The 27,879-nt window shown below is 48.9% G+C and overlaps 1 protein-coding gene across 1 annotated transcript in view; it reads right to left on the bottom strand.

Annotated features, from left to right (window-relative positions):
• Positions 1-3,834: 3,834 nt before the first annotated feature.
• The window catches only part of LOC126536964 (uncharacterized), a 223,152-nt gene continuing 199,107 nt past the window's right edge, over positions 3,835-27,879 (bottom strand). Inside the window, exons 3-6 of the mRNA XM_050184042.3 lie at positions 12,740-13,056; positions 10,707-11,159; positions 8,981-9,231; positions 3,835-5,944 (exon numbers count right to left, since the gene is read on the bottom strand). Coding sequence (XP_050039999.1) covers positions 5,050-5,944; positions 8,981-9,231; positions 10,707-11,159; positions 12,740-12,973 — 1,833 coding nt within the window. The 5' untranslated portion in view covers positions 12,974-13,056 and the 3' untranslated portion in view covers positions 3,835-5,049. The remainder of the gene's footprint in view (positions 5,945-8,980; positions 9,232-10,706; positions 11,160-12,739; positions 13,057-27,879) is intronic.

Genomic DNA, 27,879 nt, shown 5'->3' with positions numbered 1-27,879 from the left:
TGACCACCTATTGCGAACTTTGCGTTTGTACATCTTCGTTTTCTGTCGTTTCCCTACTTTCCTTCCACCAATCTTCCAAATGCCTCTTACTAATCTCTATTGCGGACATGTTTACTTTTCCCCTGCTCTTGCTGAACACAGGGGCTTCAAGGAGGCCAGTGGTGCCTAAATCGACCGCTGGGCAGATGTCTTCACATTCTAATAAAACGTCCCCCATCGTTTCCCTAGCTTTACCACAGCAAGCACATGCTTCTTCTTCCTTCTTATATCTCGCTTTATAAGTGCGCGTTCTAAGGCCTCCTGATATCGCTTCGAAAAGTAATGAGCTTCCCTTTGAGTTATCATAAATCCTTTCTTTCCTGATTTCGTTTTTTTCTGCTTGAGTAGTTACTCATGGCAGGTTTCTTTTCCATTGCCGCCAGCCATGAGATTATTTCAGCCTCTCTGACTTTCCGCTTGACGTTCTTTGTTGCTGTGTTGCCCACCCTACAGGCCGCATACTTGCTGGTAAGCTTCCTAGTTCTTTTCCTCCACCGTGAATCGATGTTTTTCTTGTACAAATAACTAAACACTCTCCCAGCTCATTTACTTCTTTTTTTCATACTCCTCAGTCGTTCTTCATAATCAATTTTACTGCGAGCTTCCCTCACTTTAAAACTAGTCCAGTCCATAACACCCTGCGCAGCTTCATTTGTAGTATGCCCGTGAGCGCCCAGAGCGAGGCGACCCACTCATCTTTGGTTCCCATCGAGTCATGATTGTACCCCTGATTTCGAGCAAAGAACGGCATTTCCAACAGTAAGTCCTGGAACCATTATACCTTTCCACATACCCCGGCGCACCTCGTAACTATTGTATCTCCATAGCACTCTGTGCTTCATTATGGTTGCATTTCCTTTCCACTTTACTGTTATTGCTTTTTCACGTGTTTCCATATATCTATTGCCTTCGTTTATTCATATACCAAGCTATTTATACTCTCTTACCCGAGATATTTCCTGGCCCTGTATCGCCACTGTGTGTTCACTCTTTTCATTGAATACCATAACACCTGATTTTCTAACACTAACTTTCAAAACTAAATTCTTGCCTTCTTGCCCACAGATATTAGCCAGACGTTGCAAATCACTTTGCTTGTTAGCTAGCAACACAATGTCGTCCGAACACTCAGTGCCATCTAGCGCCGCCGTCGCGAAGCCTGCACGTGGCCTCCGAAATGTATGGCGCTCCGGTGCGTGAGGACGCTGAGAAACGCGTCATGCGGCAACCGGGCTCCTCTCGCACGTTTCTTTCTTGTTTGTACCCGCTGCGCCATCTAGTGGCGCTGCCGAGAAGTCCGTGCGTGGCCTCCGAGATGAGAGGCGGGGCGCGCCGGGGCCTGAGAACGCTGACAATTGTTCCCTCGCTTGCCGCATGCTCAGTGGCACATACTCAGTGACCCAAGTTGGCGACAGGTTAATTGAAGAGCGGCACATACGTAGTGCATTCTTGGCGCAGCTCACTAAAGCGTTGGCTTGAAAGGCGTTCGTTGAAAAGCGGCACATTCTCAGTGCACTTGTGGCTCAGCCTGCTAATGCGTCGGGTTGCTGTCCTTGAGGAACCCTTGTGGCGTCGGCTCAATTCTACTCAGCAATGCAGAAATTTAAGGAATCATTTTCGCCCTTCTAGAGCAGCACATTTTCATTGGCACCTGCCTAGTTATCTAAGTTGCCGTCGAATACGTGCGTTGAAGACGGCACACAGATATTGCAAGATATCTTGCAATATCCGTACGCTTGGCACATACCCAATGATCTTGATACCCGGTGGCAATACCCAATATAATGGCACATACCCAATGATCCAAGTTGGTCCGATGGTTGCTTTCGCGCCCTGTTACCTCTGCACGCCAGCTCGATGCGCTATCCATCCCACCACTGACCACCCAGTGACCCCGGTAGGCGGGAGAACAGTAACATACCAACATACATAGACGGATACATAGACACAAACATACATCGATAGATAGCCCCAGAAATTGCGTGGGTTACCCAAATTATGCCAACGCATCAAAATACAGAAGATTAATCGAGAATCTTCTCGGTTGACTGCCTTGGACTAATGAAGTGGTAAAGGGAAGAAAAAGATAAAGGATAGGATATAGGAAGACTGAGTTCATGCATGCGGGAGGCGCCGATGATCTGGAATGTCCATCACTGCCTCACAGGCGTGGTCACGAGACCTAGACAAAATTCAGCTGGCTGGCTCACAAGTGTGTCCATATCAGAGGTGTGGAGAGGCAACTCCGATGTTGGAATGATTCCGGAATCATTCCACATATTAAAACACCGATAATGGAATGGGAGCCCGAAATTTTGAAATGTAGTTGGAATGGAATAGGCTGGTTCTTTAAGCGACACTAGAAAACAACAAAACTGCTAAATTAGTCGTTTAAACTAAGCGAATTGTCCAATACGATGTATTTCTCCTACCGGGTATTTCAGTGTGGAACTCGTATGTCTGCCGCGGTAATTAAAACCAACGCGGTATTCCGCCGATTCTGCACTTCTGAAGACCCGGAAACCTTTCTGCGTCACGAGGTTGAGGTGCCTCTTAAGACAGCAATATTTAGTTTGCAAGAACTATTGGTCGGTTTCTAGTCGGGTTCTCGCCAAGTAGGTTCCTCCTCACGCTTAGAAAAAAAAAATAAGGAAAGAAAGAAACACGTTCAGCAGCGGCATTCGAACCTTTACTGCTATTGGAGGAATTGAATTAAGTCAACACAGCGACTTCGGAAGTGGGAATGGTCCAACTTTCACCATTCCGAAGAGCTAAATGAAGTGAAATTACAGGGGATTTCTATTTCCCGGAATGTAGTGAGAATGGAATGGACTTCTCATCTTTGGTGCATATCACTTTGCTCCAGAAAGCGTGCACCACGATTGCCGTGTCTGGAGCGGTTTGGTCACAGACTTTTCGAGAAGGCCGCGATAAAATTTGTGCGTAGTCACTCGCGCTTTCGACCACGGCATGTCATGTATCCTGCAAACAGACTCTACCTGTGTGTCGCACAGTTGTGGTGTCTCAAAGGACACAGGTTTGAAGGCCTGCGCTTTGGATGTGCGTTTCCTCTTCCTTCTGTTGCGAGTGGGTTCACGGACAGTCTGCCGCGTGACACGTCATTTCTGCTCGACCAGGAGCATCACGTCAGGCTTGCCACCAGCTTAACTTCTCCTGCTTCCATCGAAACTATATCTTCCCGTTCTCTCACCAGAAATGATGAACTCTGCCATATGCACTGTTTTGTTCATGCTGCTTTGTACTTAATTTCAAGTACATTTCCTGTTCTGTTACAAAATGGTTGCTGCGGAAACAATGAGGATAAGAACATGTGGGCTACCTCATTTCTCCCTGTTACAACGTTCGTATTGTGGCTGGTCTTTCCCGTCGTTTCACATACCACAATCTCATTCCCTTCATTATCAGCATCACAGCTACCGAAGCTTTATCTGCAAATCCATGTCCCACAATTCAGAAACGAAGTATGGTGTTGCTCACTGCAGCGTATTGAGCTTTTCGGCTTCTTTTTTTTTCTTGTTTTTGAGCATGTGCGGGAATTACGGGTCCATGTTAATAATCTTCTTTATGTAAAGGTTTCATTCACCGGCGGTATAGCAATCGCCACTCGTGGTAGAGATCGCCGTAACTATAGCCAATCACGGAAACTACTTACGTAGAAGAGGTGTATGCTGTACGGAACGGGGCGTACACACAAGTGTCTTGCATCAAAAAATATGCATTGGCAGCATGACCACTCCATCGGTTTACCGTTCTGGCCACACAGTGCGACGTGCGTCTGGCACAACAGCTTTATTGGCGTTCATTTGCAGCCTTCGGAAGTTTCACTGTCACGACAAACATTTGGTAATAAATATGTACAAGGGCGCTTATCTTTACACGCAATAATATTTATATATATATATGTATATAAGTGTATGTATTAGGGTTCACTGAAATGTTTTAGTGGACACTGAAACAAAGTTCACCACGCGACTCGCTTCGGGGTGTCACAGTGTTGTTCAGTTTGTCGCCACTTTGTTCTGGTTTGTATCAGCTCTGTGCAGCCATGGGCGAACGCGTGTGTTAGTGGCGTTTTGTGGACGGGCAAGCGCTGTGTACGCGTTAGTCCAAAATGCCTCGCTTTTCGTGTTTTAGTTACAGCGCGCCACATGTGGAGGGCATCTTAGGAACCAGTTCAGTCAACCAAAACTCACTGGGATTCTCGCTAGCTTGCGGCCGAGACAGTGTAGACCGATGCGTCTGTAAAACACACAGTGTTTCACAAATGTGTCGCACACGCAGTCAGTTTCTGTTCCCACTTTTGAAGACCAGTCACTCATAAATTAGAATTCGTTGCAAAGTTCACGAAACAACATTTTTTTTTTAAAGTTGACAAAAAACACTCGCGAATGCACGCACACATCGGGTATATTCCACTACTCACTGACTTGCCGTTGCACATGTAACGGAAGGAACGGAGGATACAGAAACAAACACGGGGTATCGTGGTCTTCACTAGACTGAAAACGCTGTACACACAACGCCAGGGTAGTTCTCTTGAGTTTCCATCTGAACAGGAGCTTAGTCACGTGGTTCACCATACTTTCGCGAAGTGTCGTCTTCCGACCACGGATACGGCCTGCCACTTCTCGCGTAGTGAAAAATAGACCTGTACACCATTTGCCAGCGCCCCCAGTTCGTTGTTACAAAACGTTCCACTCTCCTGCGTCACTGCTGAGTGCTGGCTTCCGGCCTTATACGTGTGACAATGCCAGCCCGTTCCAAGCAAGAAGCTCGGTGTTATTCGTCAGGCCCTGTTTGGTTCTTGCATTGTTTGCTTCCCGCTCCTGCATTGTTTCACGATGGTACCGCGGGACTAAACCGGGGTGTCCTAGCCGTTCAAACAACCTCCCGCCTTGCGAATAACTTTCGTCCGCGTCCGACCTTTTGCGCGTCGTGGTCGATCGGAGGCTGTCAAGTTGATCCTACAGCACTATCACCTTACTTCGCTCACACCTCGGTTCCTTCGTAGTTGCCCTCACCGTACCCTTCGTCCGGAGAGTAACGGGTGTCTACGCCGACTGCCACGCACGCCGCGACGACGGGAGGTGCGGCTACGGGGTTCCGTTTCCAAGACGACGCCGCAGGTTCCACTACCCTCCACTGCGCAGCCGCCGCTGCTGCTGACGGTTCGGGCGGCGAGTAGAGGCCGTGTCTCTGCGGTGGTTCGGGTGGCTCTTCGAGGTACCGGTCGTGGAGCGCGTACTGGCCGTAGCAGGGGTCGGCTGGGTTGGCGTAGCCGTTGCCCACGGGTCCGTACCCGTTCGGCTGCCTGGAATAGTCCAGTCCCGCGCCACTCTTGCCGTGAACCAGGTCGGGCGTCGTCCGGTCGCAGGGGTCCGTGGGGGACTGCGCTGAGCCGTCCTGGGGCGAGCGCTGCTGCATGGCTGCGAGCTGCGCCGCCTTGGTGTCGCTCGGAGTTGCCACTTCGACCAGGTCTGCCTTGCGCGCCAGCTGCTTGAGCATGCCTGGAAACTTGGCCCTAGAGGCAGCCAGAGCCCTCTGTCGGGCCACGACGAAGCACAGTAGCAGGGCCAGTATGACAAGCGCCAGGAAGCTGGCCAGCACGATGACCACCTTGTGGGTCCTCGAGAGGCCGCTGGCCACCGGCGGCGCCTGCACCACGGCTAGAGTCGTGTTGGCGGCCCGCAGGCCGGCGCGGTTCTCGGCGACGCAGATGTAGACGCCCGCGTCGTAGGGGCCCGCGTGAGCCACGGACAGCCAGCTCAGCTGGAACGGCCCGCTCTGCTCGCGCTGCACTTGGAAGCGGTTTGAGTCCAAGTCTGGGCCGGCTTCACCGTTCGTCGAGTTCCAGGCGCCGGCGCCCCAGTCGGCCGCCTCCCATCTGCACGGGGCAAGAAACGCGGAAGATGAGCAGTTCCAAAAGGTCCGTTTTCTCAAACATGACAAAATCAGAAGAAGAAAGAAAATGTGCACGTCTCTACCATATTTTCGGGTGCAGAGCAATATAAGTCCGCGCAGATGCGCCACAGGATGGCACTAGGGCCAAATGCGAAGCAAGAAGAAAGGCAACAAGTGCGACCCAGACATAACATTGTAATAAAATTGTGCAGATCGCGCGCGCTATTAGAATCGATGTTACGCGAAGCATTTTGCAGATACCTGATTATATCTAACTTAGTTTGGTCAACTGGAAAAGATTACCAGATCGACCAACGTATCCATGCAAAACGAGGAATTGTATTCGTGACATGAGCGCACGTGCCGAAAGTAGCAAGCCGACTGCGACCCTAGACGACCATGGCGTGACGCCAACGGCTATGGCATGACGACTAATTTAATGTGCTCCAGCGAAGAAGGGTAACAACCTGCTCGGTTACGCTCTAGGCTGATCCAGAAAGCGGTACAATGTGGCGCAGCGGCTCAAAGCGCTGTTTTTGAATCTTTGAGTCAGAAGCGAAGGATGGGGAATACTGGTATATACTGTCGCTTTTACAATTAACTCGTTGCTATGTGACGTGACTCCAGTGAAGGGCAGTGTGCGGGTTGACAGTTATTCGGGGGTTCCATTCATGCATCAGGTGGCGTAACGGAAACTCGCATGTGCGCACGTGCTGTCGCGTTTTACAGCGAAGCTGTTTATGGCTAGCGTTTCGCGAAATTTTCATGTGTGCGAGCAAAAAACTATCATCATCAGCAATGGCTCGTGCTACTGCTCGCGCGTTCGTCGTCGTCTTCTTCCAGAGCCGGCTCGTTGGCGCCCGTCGGCGTAACCGCGCGAACGCGCTGTTCTCGCACTCGCGCGCGCGTTCGTTGTTCGTCGCCTTCTTCCCCAGCTGACTCCGCTGCCGCTCATCATGCCAGCGTTCCATTCTGCCTCTCGTGCTCGTGCCACTGTTGGCGTCTTCGTCGTCGTCTTCTTCCACAGCTGGCTCCGATGGCTCTCCTCATGCCAGCGTTCCCATACTGCCCGTCCCTCTGCGAATGCGTTGGCGGCACTGGCCTGCTGCCAGTAGGTGCGGTGATTTCGGTCTCAAATTCATTGCCTCAATATATCGCGTAATGAAAACACGAATGCATATAACTAATGTATAACACGAATGAACGCGAATGTATAAAAATAAATGTGTGTGCTTACCTTTCGTCACGATGACTACCGATCAAGACAACAAATGTGTTCGTATCTTTGTGCAAAACTATGTGTCACCTCTTTGTCGTGCGCTACACAGCTTCGCTGGTCATCCACCTTCACAGACTGGAAGGGCTCGTGATTTTTTCAAAGCCAGTTGTTGCTGTGCGACGTGTCGGGTGGGCCAGTCGTCTCAAAGGCCTAGTTGACATTGGCGCGACAAGCGTATGCGTGCGTCTGCGTACTAATGGATGGATCGTCGGGCTATCGTACTGGGGAACTCTGGTTTGAAGCTTAACACAGCAATTCTATTAATGTCCATTAGGTTTGAAAAAAAAGCTTTTTTTCAATATGGAATAAACGACGAGGATTGGGCGCCACTTCCTGTTTCGTTGCTGCCCAGCTAGCGGCGATCAGAGCACCGCTGTATTACTCAATTAGAAACACTCCGTCCTCGGCGCTACCACCAAAACCATTAAAAAACGGAAACTAAATCTAATTCTTAGTTTCGCCGCACAAGTTCATTTATGCCGGCTAAAGTGATTATCCAGTACGTACAACTTAAAGTATCCTCTTTGTGCGCGAGCGACGAGTGTGTTAAACGTTTTATCGTTCCCGTGTTTAATATCTTAAGGACTGCGTATACGTAGACTGCGGCAGTCATTGTTTCGAACCAGTGCCAGCGGTGGACAAAAAAGACCTATGAAAAGTGAAAATGGGCTCCACTTGTACGAGAAAAGGAGAGAGAGAGAAATTTTAGTTTGCCTAAATTGCGTGCGCACTTAGATGGTCTTTCGATTGTCAGTATTTTATTTTACTTCGCGTTGAATAGAATAAAAACAAACGATGATTATGAATACGCGAATAGCACCGCCGGCAGCTTATAATGGGGCATAGCTTGTGCAAAAGAAGAGAGCATAACGCGTTTTCTTTTGAGTGTAGGATATTTTCTTTCTTTCTTTCTTTTTTTTTTGCGGTACGATTGAGACAACCGACAGCGCTGGGCGGACGAAATATTATCTTGCAGTGGACGAGAAGAAAAGTGTATGTGGCCAGCACACGAACGACTAAAACGACAAGGGTGGCTCGTTTCCTTTGCGTAGACTTGTTCGGGCAGCAGGAAACGGCTGTCGCGAAGCTGCGTTTCAGTGGCTCTCTCTCCTTGCGCACATTGACCTATTCGCTAATACCAACGAGAAGATGAAATGAAAATCGTCATTCTTGTTTATTCAGCTCTTTCTTTTCTTTTAGTTCGTTTGTTGCGTCGGGCTTTTCGACATCAGCATTCCAGGTATTCAACCACAACGAGCTTTTTTATTTCATTTGCACTGCGCGCGAGTGTTCCTGAACGACAGATTCTGCGCCTTTTAATTTATTTTTATTTACTTTATTAACACTCTAAGCCTTAACAGGCTTCCGCGGGTTTTTCCTGAGTACCTCGCAGGAAATCATGTTGTAGACGTCATTACATCATCGTAGCCAGCCCTGACTCTCCGCGAAGCCATTCCCTCCTGTTCTTTTCTTTTTCCCCTCGCAATAACGGCCCAACACGTGACCCCTGAGACCCGACGATCTGGCCGAGAATGTTTGGTTCCCGGTAGTTTTTAAGCAATGCGGCACTTGTTTCGGCTTGCCCCGCCCTAGCTCTGCCTGCCTGCAGAGCGTGGAGCCCTAAAACCATACTGACGTGACGATCACGTGTTGGGTCGGTTCATTTGGCCTACAATCGCGGTGCCGCGGTGCTCCCGCAGTGACTGCGTCCCCTCCGCGGGACAAAGCCCGTGGTTATACCTGAGCACGGCAGGTGGGTCGGCGCGCACGCGGCACACGAGCGTGGCGTTGCGCCCCTCCTGGACGCTGACCAGGGAGTCGGCGTGCACCTGCGGCGGGCAGGCGAACTGCTCCAGCGACAGCTCGTCCCACGAGGCGGACTCGAGCCGCGGAGGGCCCGCGCAGCGAGGCGGCTCTCCCAGCGGGATGTTGCGGGTGCGCATCCACCGGCGCAGGCTGCTCAGCCGGCAGTCGCACTGCCATGGGTTGCCCTGCGGGGGACACAGATCGCAGGTGTTAGAGAGAGAGAGAGAGAGAACAAAGGCAAAATGGCCAGGTCAAGGCATACGGATTGGTGTAGGCACAGTTTTCCATGCTGTGCGCTGGCGTACCGCGTATCATTTTCCTCCAAAGAGAGAGAGAGAGAGAGAGCAAGAAAATGATTTCTTATGTCTTCCCTTTAGGCACTACGGGATAAAGAAACTAGGCGGAGCATCAAACTGTTCCGTCTGTGACTTAAGGGGTGGATCTCCCGAAAACTTGCTGCTAGCCTCACAGAGAGAGAGGAAAGGCAGGAAGATTAAACAGACGCACGTACCGTTTGCTACCCTGCATTGGGGGAATGAGATATTGGGATGAAGAGAGAGGGGAGAGAGAGAGCACAGTTTCGCGCACAGTGGAAGGTTCGCACCCATTCTACAAACGATTCCCAAGACCAGTCGACCTGAGGCATTTCAAGAACGCTTTCGTGGCCTTCTGTGCCATCGACGCTAACGGCCAGGGTCTACAAAGGGTACATGCATTGAGAACTGACCAGCTACGAATTCCTAATTGCAGCATGTGTGCAGAATTCATTAATTGTGAAGGGAATTAATGACACTAAGGTGACCAAATAATATCGCGCCATAATGTTCGCCACATTTACGGAAATCTGGGACAGCAAGAACTAGTGAGTGCGCCTGAAACCTTGTATTTTAATAGTTAGTGACAATTTGCTGGAACACACCATATGTGCATAGTAAAAATGAGTTGCGGGGTCTCATACGTCCCAAAGTAGCGGGGTAGATCGGCTGTACACTCTGAAACAAAATTGAACCCTTTGGGTCGTATCTCGCCGCACAACGATAATAGTCATCTGTCTTATCCGCATTTCCTTTCTTTAACGCTGCGAGCCCGGTACTTCCAAGTCACGAACGATATGTGTGTTGTCAGCATGACAGAGCGTTCTCGACAGGAAAGTAGCGAGCGCAGCGTTTTCAAGAAAGGAAACGCAAGCAAGACAGATGATGATTATTGCTGTGTGGCAAGATACGACCCAAAGGGTGTAGATTTATCTAAGAGTGTGAGGAGCCGGTGACAGCACTAAACAGTAGCAAGTACACTGTTGCCCAACTCAAAGAGTGTTTGTATAGGTATTCCAGACAGCTACATCCGCTCATTTCCGTGCCGTCAAGGTAAAGACAAACTTCTTTGAACATCGGCATCTCTCGAGAACTGGAGAACCACGGAAGCATAGAAGTACAGGAGCATGGAAGCACAGATTGAAAATAACACAGCGGCTCTGTGGGTGTAAGTTGTGCTGTATTCTTAGGCTATTCTGTTCACCTGTTGTGGCCTCTTAAATTCACGACAAGACGCCATCCCTCTCAGGTAGCAGAAACGCGCGAAGCTCCACAGAAATTACTATGCACGAAGAGGAAAAAAATACAGAGGGATGCGTAATTCTATATATATATATATATCATACCTGCAGATGTAGCGTCGAGAGCCTCGGAAGTGGTGACACCGCTTGCGCCGCCAGCGTGGTCAGTCGATTGTTGTCGAGCAGCAAGAACTCGAGCGCCGGCAGCCCGTCGAGCGCGCCGGGCTCGATGGAGCGCAGCTGGCACCGCGACAGGTGCAGGTACGTCAGGTGCTGGAGGCCCACGAAGCTGGCGTTCTCGAGCTGCGCGATCGGGTTGCCGCTGAGCTGCAGCCGCCGCAAGTGGGGCACGCCCCGAAGCGGCGAGCTGGGCACGGCCGTGAGCAGGTTCCAGCTGAGGTCCAGCTCGACCAGGTTGGTGAGCTGCTGGAAGGCGTCGCGCGCGACGCGCCCCAGCCGACACTGGGAGAGGAACACGCGCTGAAGGTTGACCAGGCCGCGCTCCTGGAACGTGCGGCCGGGCAGCGAGTGGAAGTTGTTCCGCTCCAGGTGGATCACCTGCGGTCCAACGGCGGGCATTTGCGGAAGCGCTACTCAACAAGGTGCATGTGCACCATTTCAGAAAGCGAGGAAAGAAAGAAAGAAAGAAAGAACGAAAGAAAGAAAGAACGAAAGAAAGAAAGAAAGAAAGAAAGAAAGAAAGAAAGAAAGAAAGAAAGAAAGAAAGAAAGAAAGAAAGAAAGAAAGAAAGGAACGAACGAGCGAACGAACGAACGAAGGAAGCAAGGAAGGAAGGAAGGAAGGAGTGAAGAACGCAATAAAGAACCAAAGAAAACGAGAGCAATGAAAGAAGGAAGGAAAGGAACCCTTAAGGTTTAACGTCCCTAAATGCACAGTTGGCTGTGCGAGACGCTTCACTGGAACGCTACTCAGTAATTATGAGCACTAGAAGTTGTTTAATGTGCACGAGCGTTCTTGGATTTCGTTCCCGCGGAAATGCGGCCGCCGTGGTCGAGAATCGAACCGACGACCTCATACTCAAACTCCATAGCCACCAGGGCGGCTAAAGAAATCATGAAAAGAAAGAAAGAAAGATAACAAAGAAAAAAAAGCAAGAAAGAAACAGAAAGTGCAAAATAAATACGGAAACAGAGAGGTATCCAGAAAAGGGAGAGAGTGAATAAAAAGTAGAGAGTAAAAAGAAAGAGAAAAATAAATGTGATTGTTAACAAGATTTCCCGGAAATGGGCCAGGAAAAGTAAAACTAATGGTGAACAGATGTAAAATAGATGGTACGTGCCTCGATGTACGGCTACAGAATCTGAAGAAGCATTCACATTACTGAAAGACAGCGCGATATAGTAAAAACAGTCTTTTTTCCTTGAGTGCAGGTATGTTTTGCCCTCCGCATTTACTGTAGAGCCAATAAAAGCTTCTATCTGACGAGGTCGGAGCGGCGCAGCTTAGGAACGCTTGAAGCGCAGGCGCTGTTGTACGTTTGTTCCGTCTCGACGCTCAAGATTATGACATGCAGTGCTCTTAGTTCATTATGTCTTATCTTCAGCTCGTTTCCGGTGTGTTATCGCTCAACCTGTGAGTAGAGTGTGGCACCAGGCTCTTGGAAATAAAAGACTACCATTTTAAACAAACGTTGTCTACAGTGTATTAGAGTACTGTTAGAAAAAAAAGAAATCAGGCAAGGGCTTGACAGAACCCGAACTGCTTAGGGCACATGTAACTGTACAGGTTAGAGATACAGAGGTTTTAAAGAAGAGGGAAAATATTAAGGAGAAGAAGGCAAAACGTTAGAATGATAAACATGTCTTGACTGAACCAACTAGTCATAAACTAACCAACCCAAATGCGTACGGCTCCGCTAGCATGTATAGATTAGCTGATTAGCTCAAGCAGTCAAGCTAACAATTTCTCGCGGCCCCGTCCCGAACGTGATGTCGATAAATCATCATCATCATCATCATCATCATCATCATCATCATTGAATGGAGGAATAAGATTCGAGTCGAGGGTCGTTTGAGAGCACAGGGATTAGACTGTGTCGACTTGTTGAGCAAGTCATCCTCAGCGTTTCTGGAGATGGTTTACGACAAACGACTGGGGGTTCGGGCGCCTGTGCTGACCTGTAGTCCCGGGGGCAGACCCACAGGCACGGAGAAGAGACCCTGGCTGACGCACTCAGCGGTGTGCTTGCCGCCTTTCCACTTGCAGGTGCAGGCGCTGGGACAGTGGCCCGAGGAGGAGGACGACGACGAGGTGGCCGCGCCGCTGCCCGAAGGCGACTCGAGACCCGCGGCCGCCGCGGCGCAGAGCAGCATCGCCAGCGCTGCGCACCACATGGTTGCTGCCGGAGGCATCACGTGCGACACGGACTCGCTCGTGGTAAGCAGTGTCCTCCTCCCACCGTCATCGTCGCGCTCCCGTCGTGCTGGCGACACACCTGCGTGACAGCGACACGAAGGGATGGTCAATCTCTCCGGGAAGCACAACGTACAGAAGGCACGAAAAACAAACGCCACAGCAGGTAAACTGCGAACTTAAAAAAGACCACTTCCGGGCCACCATTGCGAACCAAGGAGCGAGCCTAATTCCGTTGCATGTTTAGCAGGAAGTTTGTGGGAGACCCTGCGAATAAAGCAGTTCTGCGTTATAGGAATACATGTACTGTATACTCGCGCAACACTTATACGACTCCTAACGAATGACCATTGCCCGTGAATTGTTGTGACAGAACTTGGCGTTTCACCACGTGATGTTCACGGGTGAGTTTTCTCGCACATGACTCTTTCCTGCTGCACGCGAATCATACGGTTAAGGAATGCCCTTGAGAACGATGAGAAAAGTTCAGGCAATTTACATGCCAGAACAGCTAATAGTGGCATAACACGTCAGATGCGCCGGTTATGTGCCAGTGGCGTGACATATAGATCGCAATGACCACCATAAGCACACAAAACTTACGAAAGTCACTCAGTGACACGTGCGTGCCTTTGTTGAGCACGTTCACTTTGCCCTTGCCGTTTATTCTGGTTCGCGCAACATACTATAGCGAGAATGTCGAACTAGATTGTACATCAGAACGAAACGAAACTACTACTCAGGAGGTGTTCTGAAACCTGCAAAAAGAAATAAAAGCTACAACTTGCAACCGTAGCTTGCACAGCAGCCACAGATTCGTGTGCATGTCATCCATACCTAAAGTAGCAATGAATTCCATAAAAGCAAAAGAGAAAGTACCTGTTGTCCCGTGTTTCTTGTCGCCCTTGTTCGTGTTGTTCTGCCGTTTCCAACAAAAAGAAGCGATATATGGACAAGAGATATGCGCGTTTATTTCACAGAAACAATTATAGCGCGGTCCTATACGCGGCGCCGCAGTGACAACGCTGCGACGTCCGCCTATCGCTTATTGAAATTTACTCCCGCCTTCTATAAACCTTTTGCAAGGAACCGCGACTGAGTACACAGGCCAGAGGTTGCGCGCTATCGACCCGCCAGCGCGGCCGGACAACGTCGTTTATATTATCGCGCAAACGCACGTCCAACGCCACCACAGCGCCGTTCGCGCACGCACGTACATCCGGACGGGCCCGCCTGCGAAAGGCGCCCCTATCTCCTTGTCAATCGAAATCACCGCAGCGTGGCGGCGGTGTGTGCGACCTCTGGCGGTATTGCGCGCACAGTAGGCCTAGCAGAAGCAGCAGCAGCAAGACGCGCGGGGCGCGTGGATGTGAGAAGAATGGAGATGCGCCGACAGGGAGATGGCGAACGAGGGCTGTGGGCCTTCTTTCTGAGCGCCCCTGACACACAATGGCAATCGCTCACAGCGGGGGTAAAAGGGCGGCCAGGCGTCGGTCGACGCCGCAAGCGCGCGGTGCCCCCACATCATCGTCGCGAGCGCTCTGGGTGCATCCGAGCGCCGCGCGGGCGTCTAGCTCGTCCTGACTAAAAGGGAGCAGCGCTGGGCAGGCCACAGCTGGCGCCAGCTGTATGGGGAGGCCGAATGCGCGACGCCGTAGCACGACGTAGTGGTAGAGTAGGTTTAGGCAGCCGACGCTACAAACTTGGGGCTCTGGGCAACCGTGACATCCATCGTCACTTGATACAATGCTGATCGGACCAAGGTCAGAGCTGACTTTAGTGACCTTGAAAGGTCAGCTTTCGATGCGGCGATATACGTCTTTACTAAGATACGGACATACGCTCAAGATGTTAGGGTCCATTTTACGCCATTTACACAATGTTTATAGTCAATTGTACAGAATATTTACAGGCAGCTTATAGGCTCCTTCAGACGCCTCACAGTTCTTTTTTTCTTGTTGCCCACAGACAGTCTATTGACATCCATTACACTGGTAATGGTTCTATAGAAGTACTAGACCATGGTTTCATAATTTCTGTGTGATAGCATGACGTTATAGCTTTTATATGGACTTTTATAACTTACGCAGTCTATAGATGATCTAGTGACTGCAGGCCTTTCTAGCGAGCGCTGTCTTATTGCAGCCGTTATGATCCTTGTCTGCTGTTATCACGCGTACTCGAAAGACATAAAAAAATTCCTTTAGAGCGCTTTTATATAAAAAAGACGCTTTCCAAAAAGGCAGTTCTTCTTACACCTGCTTGCAGCAATATAAGACGAAAATGTCTTGAGCCCTTTGCGAAGACCTCTAGGTAGTTTATTTATTTATTTATTTTATTTATTTCAAGTACCTGCAGCGCCCGAAGGCATTATTGCAGGGGGGAATATACAGTGTACATAAGCTCGACAATATACTGAACTGGTCAACCAAAAAATAACACAACAATAGAAAAATGCACGCCACTATATGCTCAGCAGAAATGCTCTGAATGATGCTTCAGTGTGACAATCAGCAATTTCCTGCGGTAGCTGATTCCACTGTGATATTGTGTGTGGAAAAAATGAATGCTTGAAGACGTTTGTTCTACAAATGAGTTCTTTTATTTTTAAATAGTGGTCACTTCTGTGAGATAAGAAATGAGGAGGTAAAAGATAAGTTTCTCTATCTATTTTAACCAGGCCGAAATAAATTTTAAAAAGCATTTCCAACCTCATGTTTTTTCTGCGTGTGCTTAATAATTCCAACCCCAAGTTGTCCTTAAGTGCTGTAATACTAGAAGTAAAGTCATAGTTATTACAGACAAAACGGGCTGCGCGGTTTTGTGCATGCTCGAGCATATTACACAGAGTTTTGGTTTGCGGGTCCCAGGCCATACAGGCATACTCTAATATGGGTCTTACGTTCGAAAAATAAAGTAGTTCTTTAATTTTGGGAGGAGCTAGCCGGAAGTTGCGTTTAACAAAATTTAGCATTTTACAGGCTTTCTCTGTAACATATTCAGCGTGCTTAGTCCAAGTTAAATTCGATGAGAAATAAACACCAAAATACTTATACTGAGTTACTCGCAATAGCTGGACATTGTCTAATGTATAATGAAATAGTAGTGGATTTTGTTTACGTGTAAAGGACACGTACTGACACTTGCTGGGGTTTAAAGACATTTGCCACCTAACACACCAGCGTGTTATACAGTCCAAATTGCGTTGCAAACACTCGTGGTCAGTGGCAGACCTAATGCAGTGATAAATCACACAATCATCCGCATACAGACGCACTTTGCATGACACAACCTGAGCAATGTCATTGATGTAGGCCAAAAACAGCAATGGCCCTAAACCAGATCCCTGGGGAACTCCCGATGTAACATCAACATAATCAGATTGTGAGCCATTAACTACAACACGTTGCATGCGTTCTTGTAGATAACATTTAATCCAATCAAGCAATGAAGGAGAGATACCGAGGGATGATAGCTCATACAACAGTAAAACATGGGGAACAGAATCAAATGCCTTTCTAAAATCTAGAAATATACAGTCAGTCTGTATACCGAGATCGAATGAATGAAAAAGATCGTGGCTGAATTCTAGGAGCTGGGTCGAACAAGAACGACCAGACCTAAAACCATGCTGATATTTGCTAAAAAAATTTTTGTTTTATAGATATTTTATAAGGGAACTGTATACAATGCGCTCCAGTGTTTTACTACACACACTAGTTAGAGAAATTGGCCTGTAGTTGGAGACAATATTTTTTGGGCCCCTTTCATGGATTGGTACCACGTTTGCAACTTTCCACTCCTTAGGTAAACAAGAAGTACTTAACGATTTCTCAAAAATAATAACCAGATAGTGGGCGATTGTCTCAGAACAAGCCTTTAACACATAAGAAGGTATACCATCAGGACCACTTGCAGAAGAAACATTTATATTGCCAAGTAACTTAAGTATACCACCATGTGTCACGACCAGTTCCGGCATAGGTTCAAACACATTGTCGGGAATAGGCGGTAATTCATTCTGGCTGGGAGTTGTGAAAGATGATTGGAAATAAAGATTGAAGCAAGAAGCTTTATCGACATCATTAGTAAGAAGTACACTACCGTTTTTTAAGTTCGGGATGCCAACTGATTCTTTGCTAATCGTTTTTAAACACTTCCACATTTCTTTCGGGTTATTTTGTAACTTTGGGCCCAATGCTAAGAAGTATTCTTCCTTAGCAACCTTGTTTTTTACTTTTATATCTTTTCCAAGGGTTTTTAGCAATACAAATACAGAAGGGTTACGCTGCTTTCTATACGCATTCAGAAGGCGATGTCTCTTTTTAATCAATTGCTTGACTTCCCGAGTTACCCAAGGCTTATCACTACGATTTTTTGCAGACAAATGTTTCCATGGAACATGTGTGTCAACCAGGTGCTTTAGTGTGGAGGAAAATGTATCCCATAGGGTATTGCAATCTGCGGACTGAGCTAAATGACTGAATTCCTGCAGGAATATAGCAAGATGATTAGACAATCAAACATAATTGCCTTTCTCAAAAAAGTATACCTTCCTTGAGTGATTATGTGCACATGAGAAGGGGACAATCTGCACATGCGCCACAATGCAGTCATGGTCACTAATACCGGGAATTACGGCGTTATCAGACACAAGCAATGGCTGGTTTGAAAAAAGCAGATCTAAGACAGAAGAGCTATTCGGACCATACCTAGTAGTTTCAGTAACAAACTGATAAATGTCATTGGTAACTATTGCCTCGCGAAATGCTATAGACAGAGCGGAAGAATTAGCAAGGACAGGCTTATAGTGAATCCACCTCACGTCAGGCATGTTGAAATCACCGCCAACAATATAGTCATTATTTATTGTAGAAAGAAACTCGGATAGGGTTGTGAAGGTCTCAGGCGATGTGGAAGCGGGGGAACGGTAAAAGGAGCCAACTGTCAGTAATTGCCCAGTTTCAAATCGGATATTGCACCAAACTGACTCAGGACAATCAGTTCGGATTTACACGGGAGATGATTGCAAGCACGAGTCAACAAGTAGAAAGACACCACCGCCATGCGCATTGCGATCGGAATGGTAGACTTGAAAACCAGGCGGAAATACTTCGGAACTACCAACAGCTTCGTCGAGCCAAGACTCCGTACCTATAATCACGTGGGGTTTCACTGAAGAGGTCAGAGTAGCAAATTCATCAGTTTTGTTTTTTACGCTTCTGCAGTTCACGACTAAAATGGTAAGCTCTGAAATTGGATGAGCGGAACGTCCCGTGCGCACAAATTGCTTTGAGGACTTATTGTTCGGGTACCGCCCCTTCTGCTACTTTTTCAATTCAACAACAATATCCTGAGTTCCATCATAAACGTAGCACTTCTTATCAATGAGTAGCTTATCGTATCGAAGTTTGAAAGAGCAATTCAATGTTTTTGCATAACTTACAAGTTTAGTTCGCGCAAGCCTGACGTCAGGGCTGAGATCCTCACGGATCGCAAAGTGAGTACCCTTGAGCCTGATACCACGAGATAGGATACGTTCCTTATCCTTGAAGTTAACAAACCTTATAACGATAGGTCTGTTTTTGCTTCCGTGGGGTTTACCAAGCCGGTGAGCACGCTCTACACTTTCTGGGGTAATCTGTTCATCCAGTTGCGTTTCGAAGAAAGACAGTACTTTTCCTCCGATACAGACCATGTCTCATCGGTTGAATCATCCAGGCCAAAAATAATGAGGTTGTTTCTTCTGGATCTGTTGCTCTCGCTATCAAGTGACGCCCTAAGCTTCATCATATCATGACGAAGGGCGTCGAGAGCGCACGGAGCTGAGGCTGCGTTGAGCGTATCAATCTGTTTGAGAGAACGCATATCAGTTTCCAGAAGATTCACCCTGCTAAGAAGGGCCTGGACTGACGTATTCAGCACATTTTGTTGTTCTTTAACAACTTGTATTTCTTGAAGAAACCTCGCCTGATTCGTTTCCAAGCCTAGGACTAGGACTAGGACTAGGAAGCCTAGGTTCATAGGACTTTCTAGAAAATCACTTCAGTTAGTTGAAACAAAGCTTTATTGTATAATTGAAACATATCAGTCATTTCCATTCGCAGACCCGTGAGGCGTCAACGGGCGAAGTGAGAACCTGTGGTAGAACAGCCAGACAACATGCAAATTGTTACACCAAATTCGCGTATGCCTCATTCTGCACCACACATGTATCGCCTAAAACATATCTTGAGGCGTCTGCATTCTGTCTGCCTATCGCCTCATTTCTTGCTACTTCAATTCCAAGAGGCTGCCTTGTACCTGTAGTTTTGTATTTCTGTTCCTTCACCAATTTCCGCCTACTCAAGGATGTCTATTGTATAACTTTCCCAAAGGCCTTGTGCCTGTCAAGAGGAATATCATGGTTTAGTGGTGAGTCAGCTTTTTTTTTTCTTCGTCACCTCCTTCGTCCTTTATGCGCGCTTATACCAATGACAAGCAAAATGGCTAATCACGCGAACGGGCTTTCTATAGCGCGGGATCTGCTCAGTGACTCCCGTCGTCGATTAGATGACGGCAGCTCCAGCTTCCACCATGATGCCTTGTTTTAATGACACATGTTGTAGAGAAAGGCAGGGTTCAGGGGGCGGGGGCGGACGAGAGTGGAGTCGCATCCGACAGCTTCTGCGGGTAACAGGGCCGGGAGGAAGCCGCGCACTGCGGGAGCAGTGCGCATACAGGGCAGTGCAGCGGCCGCTATCGCGAGAGACGCGGACGTCGGCAGAGGCACGGTGCGGTTGCCGGTGCGAGGGCGACCGCAGCGGAGCCACAAGCAGGGCGGCTGGGTAGACGACGTCTCCTCACGCTGCGCGGTCGCCCGCGGTGCGGCAGATAAGGCCCGTTCAACGCCGGAGAGGAGGGGCCTCTAATTAAACGCGACCCGCTCGCGCGCGCGCCTGGGCAAGCGGTTCTAACCGCGGCTGGCCTCCAAATTAAGCGGCGATAAGGGTATGAACGCCGCGCGCCAGGCCTGCACCCAGCCTACCGACGCCCGCCTGTGTACGCGTGGTGTGCGTGTGTACGCGTACGTGTCAGAGCCTTGCGCGAGTTGGAATAAAGGAGCCCAACCGCGTGTGCTTGGCGGCTTCACGACACAGGCTTTAGTTCTAATGCCCCCCTCCACCCCATCTGGTACGGGCGTTTGCGTGAAAACGAAATCACGGGCCCTTGCGAGGACAATCTGTGCGCGGTGGCGGAGCGGTATAGCGTTTGTCGAGGGTCCGGGAACAACAGTATGGCCTTTTTTTTTTTTTTGCGCTGAGCAGAAAACGGTACTCCACGACGACGCCTTCGTGCGAGCTAGCCGTGTTTTCATATCCGAGCTGGTTCGCAGCACTCATGACGCGAAGGCCATATCTGCTCAACGGGCCTTCCTGCACCGCAGCCAGGCCATCTGGCGTTGTGCGGCGCTTTCTCTTACTCCGTCCGTTGCTGCCGCGATTTCCAGACACCGCGGTCGCAGGCTAAGTACTCACACCAGTGATGCTTGTGGTTAAAAAACAAAAGGCCGGTAACTTAGTATAGCTCACAGATATCGACACAGCGGCACTCTCGCTAGATGAAATTCTGTACAACCAAAGTAAAAAATAAATAAACAACTACAGGCCACTTGAAGATTTGCTGACCCCACGCCGCAACTTTGCCTGCGCCTATTATAATAGATGCATTATAGGGATAATACGCGGCATCCTTAATGTATCGTGGTCGATGCTCCTCGCAAAATCACGCTAGTGGATCGTGCTTATGCGCAATTTCAGGCGCCTTTTTGCTAGTGCGAAAGGGTGACCTCCTGTGATCCTGTGACAGCCACGAAAGCCCGACGACCACCCCTTTCCAACTCTGCATGCTACCATGAGTGTAGAAACAGGGCAAGCACCATGCTAGCCGTTCCCACAGGTCGTCGTGCACTCAGTGGCAGAGGCCCGCTCCGTGGTGTCACACGAAGCTCACGATCCGTCCCCTTGTCAAAGCGCAACGGCCTTTCGAATGTCTTTGACGGTTCGCAAGACACGGGCCCCGAACCCATGACAGCCGTGGGCAAGTGATGTCGTCAAGGTCGCCGCGACCGGACACGAACCGACACCGCTTCCGAGACGCAGACAGCCACCTGTATTACTTTGAGCTCAAATCGTGACGCCTCATTTCACAGCTCCGATTGGGAGTGACGGGTGTATAGCGGCAGTCGGGCGCATAGGTGTCGTCACGCTGCTTGACAACTGCGACGGGTCGGAAGTAGCGGCAGGGTTGAGCGCAGGACGGTCAGGTCCGTGACTCGCATAGACACGTGCGTCGTGCGCGATCGTTGGCTTATGAACTTGCTAATATTGTCGGCGCTAGACGAACCGGGGGTAAATGAGGCGTGCAATGGCGGAAGCCATTCCGGATAAACTTGACGTCGTCGTGGGTGGTGGCGGTAGACGGTATAGAAGCAGAATTCGTGCTGAAGTCGCGAGACAAGCGAGTGAGGCGCCACTTAGCGGAGTCGGGAGCATTGGAGGAGCCAATATTCGATCTCAGCTCGCGTCTATGCCCGAGAGACGCCGTGGGGCGCAAAATTAGGAACAGACGCTGAACAAGCGAACTAAACTCATTCACGTGGTGGCGTTGAACGATTGTGAGCAATCTCGGTCGTTCTCCAGGCACCATGTTTCCTCATGCTCGGTTCGGAAGCGATAGCTCTCTCCTATTCTCTCTCTCTCTCTCTTCCGCCCTTGATGTGAGTGTGTGCGTGTGTTGGTTTGCTTGCTTGCTTGCTTCCTCGCTCAGAAACGGAGACACCGCTTAGAGTTCCACGCCCTCCGAGTTGTTTTTTGTTATTTGGGATAAAAGGAGATATACTGGTCGATGGCTCGAACTTATTTCTGCTTGGAAAGCGGAATAATTTACTGCACCAACAGCAATTTTAGAGGATCTGTCCCTTCCCGCTCCCCCTCCCGTTTCCTACCTGACTTCCAGCAGCCCTTATATATATATATATATATATATATATATATATATATATATATATATATATATATATATACACTCCAAGACAGTGAGAAATTATGGAGGCAAAGATACAGCGCATGCTAGTGTTGGGAGTTATTGAGCCCGCTGAGAGTGACTACACTTCACCGCTAATACTGGTAGAAACCCCTAACAAGGACCCTCGCCCGTGTGTTGACTATGGGAAGTTAAATGCCATCACTAGGGATCAGCTGTACCCGATACCCAACATTGATGAACGATGTGAAAGAGTTAGCGCTGCTAAATACATTTCAACTATAGATCTCGTGCGGGGGTACTGGCGAATTCCCCTATCAGAAAGTGCCAGCCGCTATGCCGCATTCAGGTCACCTGTAGGCACTTTTCGCCCTCTCGCACTCAGCTTCGGGCTGAGGAACGCCCCGTTTACCTTTTCTAAGTTAATTGATATTGTCCTAAAAGACTTGCAGGAGTTCGCCTTGCCGTATCTTGATGATGTAGCAATTTTTCAGACAGCTGGGAACAACACGTATCGCACCTCAAACAGGTGTTCTCACGGTTGAGGGAAGCCGGCTTAACGATGAAAGCGGGAAAGTGTAGATTTGGTTGTTCGCAGGTTACTTATCTGGGCCATGTTGTCGGCCAGAGCACGAGACGGCCGGCTGAGCTGAAAATAGCTACGATTGGAAAATTTTCTCAGCCGCGCACGAAAACAGACCTTCGTTCATTTTTGGGACTTTTGGGGTACTATCAACGGTACGTTCCGAATTACTCGCAAATGGCAAGTCCATTAACAAACGCCCTCCGAAAGGGAGCACAGAATAGCGTACACTGGGATAAGGACAAAGAGAACGCTTTCCAAAGTTTGAAAACGCTATTGGTTTCTCGTCCTGCGCTTCGCGCGCCAGACTGCACAAAGGAATTCATAGTTCAATGCCACGCAAGCGACAGAGGTATGGACGTGGTACTTAGTCAGGCGGCGACGATAATGAGGAGCATCCTATCATCTATGCCAGCCGTAAACTAACTGTAAGAGAGGAAGCCTACAGCGCTTCAGAGAGGGAATGCGCTTGTTTAGTTTGGGCCGCCCAGAAGTTGTCGTGTTACTTGTACGGAGCGAAGTTCATCTTCTAGACCGACCACTGTCCTCTGATGTGGCTCAATCAAATGTCACACAAAAATGGCCGCTTGCTCCGATGGAGTCTCACTCTCCAAGAGTACAACTTCTCTGTTAGATATAAGAAGGGAAAGTTGCATAGCAATGCGGATGGTTTGAGTAGGCTAATTTGAATTCTGCGTTTAAGGGTCCTGCCTAAATTTTAGGGTTACTATAGTTAATTTTGTTAAGCCAAGAAAATCCCCTCTCATTTAGCAGGATTCCCTCCATGATTGCTGAACTTGTCAGCCCGAAATTGCTTCAAAAATTGATATAGCGAAATGCAGCATTTTTTGTTTCTGCACTTATGTTTTCTTTGAAGCCTAGCGGGTCAAGAGTGAGATCCAAGGTACGTCATCTTGGCGCAGAGCCGTGTTGTGGGGTTCGTTTTGCAGTTGCCTGTCCTTGTTGGATGTTTTGGGGCGGTGACATCATTACACAAGTGGTCGCTGCAAGCCAAGGCATCACCCCCTGGCCACCAGCCGTTCTCTTCCTGCCCAACGGTTCTCAGCGCTGGACAGTCGAGATTTTCCGGGCCATGGAGGCGCTGTTGAGAACGGCCTGCTGAGGTGCAAGTTTTGCCAACCAATTGCGACAGCGGCGTCAACTTTTCCTGGAACGCCACCGCAAACCTCTAGCCACGGCGTCCCTAAGTCGACTGTGTGTGGAGAACAATACGCGCGCCCTCGACTCTCCATCGCTGGAGCCAAGATGAGTTCGACGAAGCAGGCTTTGTGCCTGAACCTGCCACCGCCGACCTGGTCTGCTGTGAACAAGGGAGTCCCCGAGGGAACGTAGTTCGAGGCCCCTTCCCACGCGCCGTTCAAGACGCAAGACGATGGGCAACCGCTGCGGGGTCAGCTCGGGGAATAAAAGGCGCCTTTCCTGACGTAGGCGCCGAGTTCTACGGTCCGTCTGACGTCGGTTGAAGACCGTGAACCTGTGCGGAAGTGTGTGTGTGTCCCTCCCGCAGAGAGGCGGCTTGTTTACGATGAATGGTCGAACGTTTCCCTCACCTTGGGATCGAGGGAGGGCCGAGTGTTTATAAACCGCTGTTGTGCGGCTGCTCAGTGCACTTTCTCTCACAGTCATGCTAGACTGATGAACTGCAACGTCCTTATGTAGATACTGTAAATAAACCCATATCCCTCGTTCTCGATGAGAATCAGTCCTTCCCTTCAACAACGTCCTCAGCGTGGATAAGTTGGACGACGGCATGGGCCACCTACCTTCTAATTCATGCCCGACTCCAATCTTGACAACTGGTTACGAGCGGTGGGATTGACCTCCCCATCCTTACAGTAGTAACGCCAGGCGCGTGGCTTCTTTAAAGTAACAACAAAACTCCTTCGGTGAGAAGAAATATTCGGTAAACTTCCTGTAACGCAACGTCATTATTAACTGTATTGTCATATGATTGCAAATCAAGAATAAACGGAAGCAGTATTATTGAGTCATCCGTTTCTCTAAAGTCTGGTGCCACAAAGAACGACCGCGACTACCACTACTTTATGGTGCGCTGCGCATCTGTATCCGCATTCATAAAATATTTCTTGAACCCAAACTGTCTGCAAGAACGGATGCCAGCGACTCGTCATGGCATATAACGCAGAATATCTTTTTGCAACCTTAAAGATGCATTCGCCCATGTCTAGCACCCTCACCATTAGAGACACTCTTTTTTTTTTTTTTTTTTTTTGCTGTGCGCAGCAGTGAGCTCAAACCTCATCTGCGCCAAGAGAAGACGCAGTTGAAGAGACTGTGCACTAATTCTGAACGCTTGGTGTGCGAACTGAAATAGCTGACTCGGGAGATTGACTCGGGAGATTGGTATGAAAGTTTATGTCACACAGTTTTGTTCGTGTCGTCATGTTTCCTTGCAAGAAAAGGTCGCCAGAAAAGAAAATCTAATTTGTCCCCATGAGCTATTCAACTTTAACTTTTAAGTGGTAAGATCAAAGATGGTAAGATGGGATAAAGCAGAACCATTGAGTGAGGGGAATGTTTTACTGTGCTATAGCGAAGGCGGCCGGCCAACTGCGAACAGCACTTGCGAAGAAAAAAAGATTTACCATTTCAACCCCTGATTCCGAACCTTTAGAGAACAGAGCCACTAAGTTAAGCCCTTGAACAATTTCTTTTTTTTTCCATAATGGCATTCGTTAACTGTAAACTACGCGTAAAACAATAACTTAATATATACAGGGAGTTAGTTTCACCTAACTTGAACCTGGGATTTTTAAGAAGTGGTTAAACGCAGCTGGGTGAAACCAACGACATATTGTTTGCCGTCATGTGGCGCTCCTCAATATACTTTTTTATTTTCCGGTGAACTAGTTAACTACCTGAGATTAGTTATTTAAAATTTTAAATATTCACCTCAGGGCCAAGTGCGTTTTCTTACGTTGCAGAGGGGATTCCGAAAAGACCGATCCAATTTTTTGCGGAAACGTAAATGCTGCGTGGTGGCCTTCAAAGCCCGCGGAATACATGAAATAAAGGCATTTGACTGAGCTCATGTGCTATCGTATTGCAGCGAGCGCTCTCAACCGTGCTTCGAACCTATCGCTTATCTGGGACGACGGCACTTCGTTTCCGTGTGCCACCGTCAGAGGTGCCGGGAAAACACGGGGAAAGCGGCAGATGGAATTTGAAGACGATGAGAAGTTAAAGACGATGAGAAAAGCGAGATCAGGGTAAAAGCGGCAGCCTACGTTTCGACAAGTGGACTTATCTCACGGAGTGTGAAGCCAATGCCTAAAACCGTGACCACTCACTTCACCACGGTCCGCGCGCACGGTTCTTTCGCTTGAAGCACGGTTAAGAGCGCTGCAATACGACAGCGCATGAGAGCAGTCGCACGGCTTTATTTCACATTTCGCGGGCTTTCTTCAAACGCCGTAAGAAATCGCCACGCACCATGTGCGTTGCCACAAGAAAATGGATCGGTTCTTGCTGAATCTCCTTACAACGTAACGGAATGCACCTGACACTAAAGTGAATAATAAAAATTTTGCATAATTGATCTTAGTTATTTAACTAATTAAGCGGAGTATAAGAATACTCTGAGGAGCGCCACATAACGGCAAAGCATATGTCGTTGGTCCCATTCAGCTACACTTAACCTTTCTTAAATGTTTGGTTCGAGTTGCTTGGAACACCCTGTATATAAACATGTAAACATACGTAGTAGAGAGAGAGAGAGCGAGAGAGAGCCTTGACTGTCTTGGGGCGTGACGACTGTATAGGTCGGCGTTCCAGCAATGTCTGCTCCGAAAGTGGCCTGATGCCAAGACGCGCCAGCGCAGTCGCAGTGACTGCCTGTGTGCGCTGTATCGGGGACAATGACAAAGAACGTGTTCGACAGTTTCCTCGTCGCCGCAGTCGTCACACGTAGCACTGTCCTCCCATCCGATGCGGAAAGCAAACCACTTCGTAAATGCGACGCCAAGCCACAGTCGGCAAAGCACCGTTGTCTCGCGTCGGCATAGTCCACGTAGAGGCTGCAGGAAGTTGCAGACAGGGGTCCAGTCGATGTAGATGTGTGTTCCACAACGATTGTACGGCATCGTATGCAAGCACTCGAAGTTTCGCTGCTGCGTCTGTTCTCGACAGCGGGATTGGTTCCTGTTCGATCTGCTCGTGAACACGTATAGTATATAGGCTTCGTGCGTCTAATACCTTACATGCTCACCGCTCCTAAGAGCGCACAGCCACTACTGGTCACAGCGATCGTACAGCGCAGCTCGAGGTCTGCAGAAGCCCGACGTGGTGAGAGGCAACAACGCGAGTGAACGCACTGATTGCTCCGGGAATGAAGAGAGAAACGGGCAATGGCGGACTGGCGCGTCCCTAATTTCCAGGAGCCGTGCAGCGTGGCTGTATAGGAAGCAGCGCTAATAATGGGCCAGGTCATTAGGTTCTCATAATCAAGTTTTCTTCAATTGTGTCATTACAAGAGTGCCCGAAATGGCCCATCCAAATCGCCGCAGACGCAAGTTGTCGTATACGTGCTCCTCCCCTCCGACTTACCTCTCTAGCGCGCGCATGCTCGCCGCCATCAGAGGCGCGAAAAAAAGATCGCCGTTTGCGGCGCGACCATTGAACCAAGCTGGGAGGGGGCGTACGCAACTCGTGAGAAACGAAGCTGGAGGGCGCACCAGCTATGGCGCTATTAATGCTCGCCCATTAAGTAGATATAACGTTATGTGCCGCTTTCTTGCTTTCGGTGATTCCTTTTTTGGTACAGGTTCCGTGCGTTCGCTCGAGAAAACGAAAGTTGAAAACACCAATGTGATTAACGCTCTTAAACAGACGAGTTCGAGGAACCGCTGAACTGCCCCCCCCCCCCCCCCCCCCCCATGATGCGGCGCGTAGTGCGGCCGCTTTTCCCAACCGTAGTGACCCATGAACTACCTGTCATACGGCAGATTTATATAAACGTGAATGTTCATATGCAGGCGCGTCCGGCGCTTAAAAATGCGCGTTAATGGCACATGACATAAACAACGCAGCAAAAGTGAGAAAATATTACGCATACAGTTCAAAAAGGGCAGCGCCGATGGACATAAATTAAAATGGTTTTATTACGAATCCGAAATAGCGAATGGATTTGAACTCGTGTACAGGAGATCGGGAAAGGTCCGTACCTGTTTTAACTCTGGCAGATTGGGGCCAAGTCTTGTTCACGTTACACACGATCATGTACAGCTTTTCGAAGTCGCCTTAATGGTATGCATAGAG

The sequence above is a fragment of the Dermacentor andersoni genome, chromosome 4 (assembly GCF_023375885.2).
Source record: "Dermacentor andersoni chromosome 4, qqDerAnde1_hic_scaffold, whole genome shotgun sequence".
NCBI lineage: Eukaryota > Metazoa > Arthropoda > Arachnida > Ixodida > Ixodidae > Dermacentor > Dermacentor andersoni.
The sequence above is the reverse complement of the archived record's forward strand: the minus strand, read 5'-3'. Positions and strand labels throughout refer to the sequence as shown.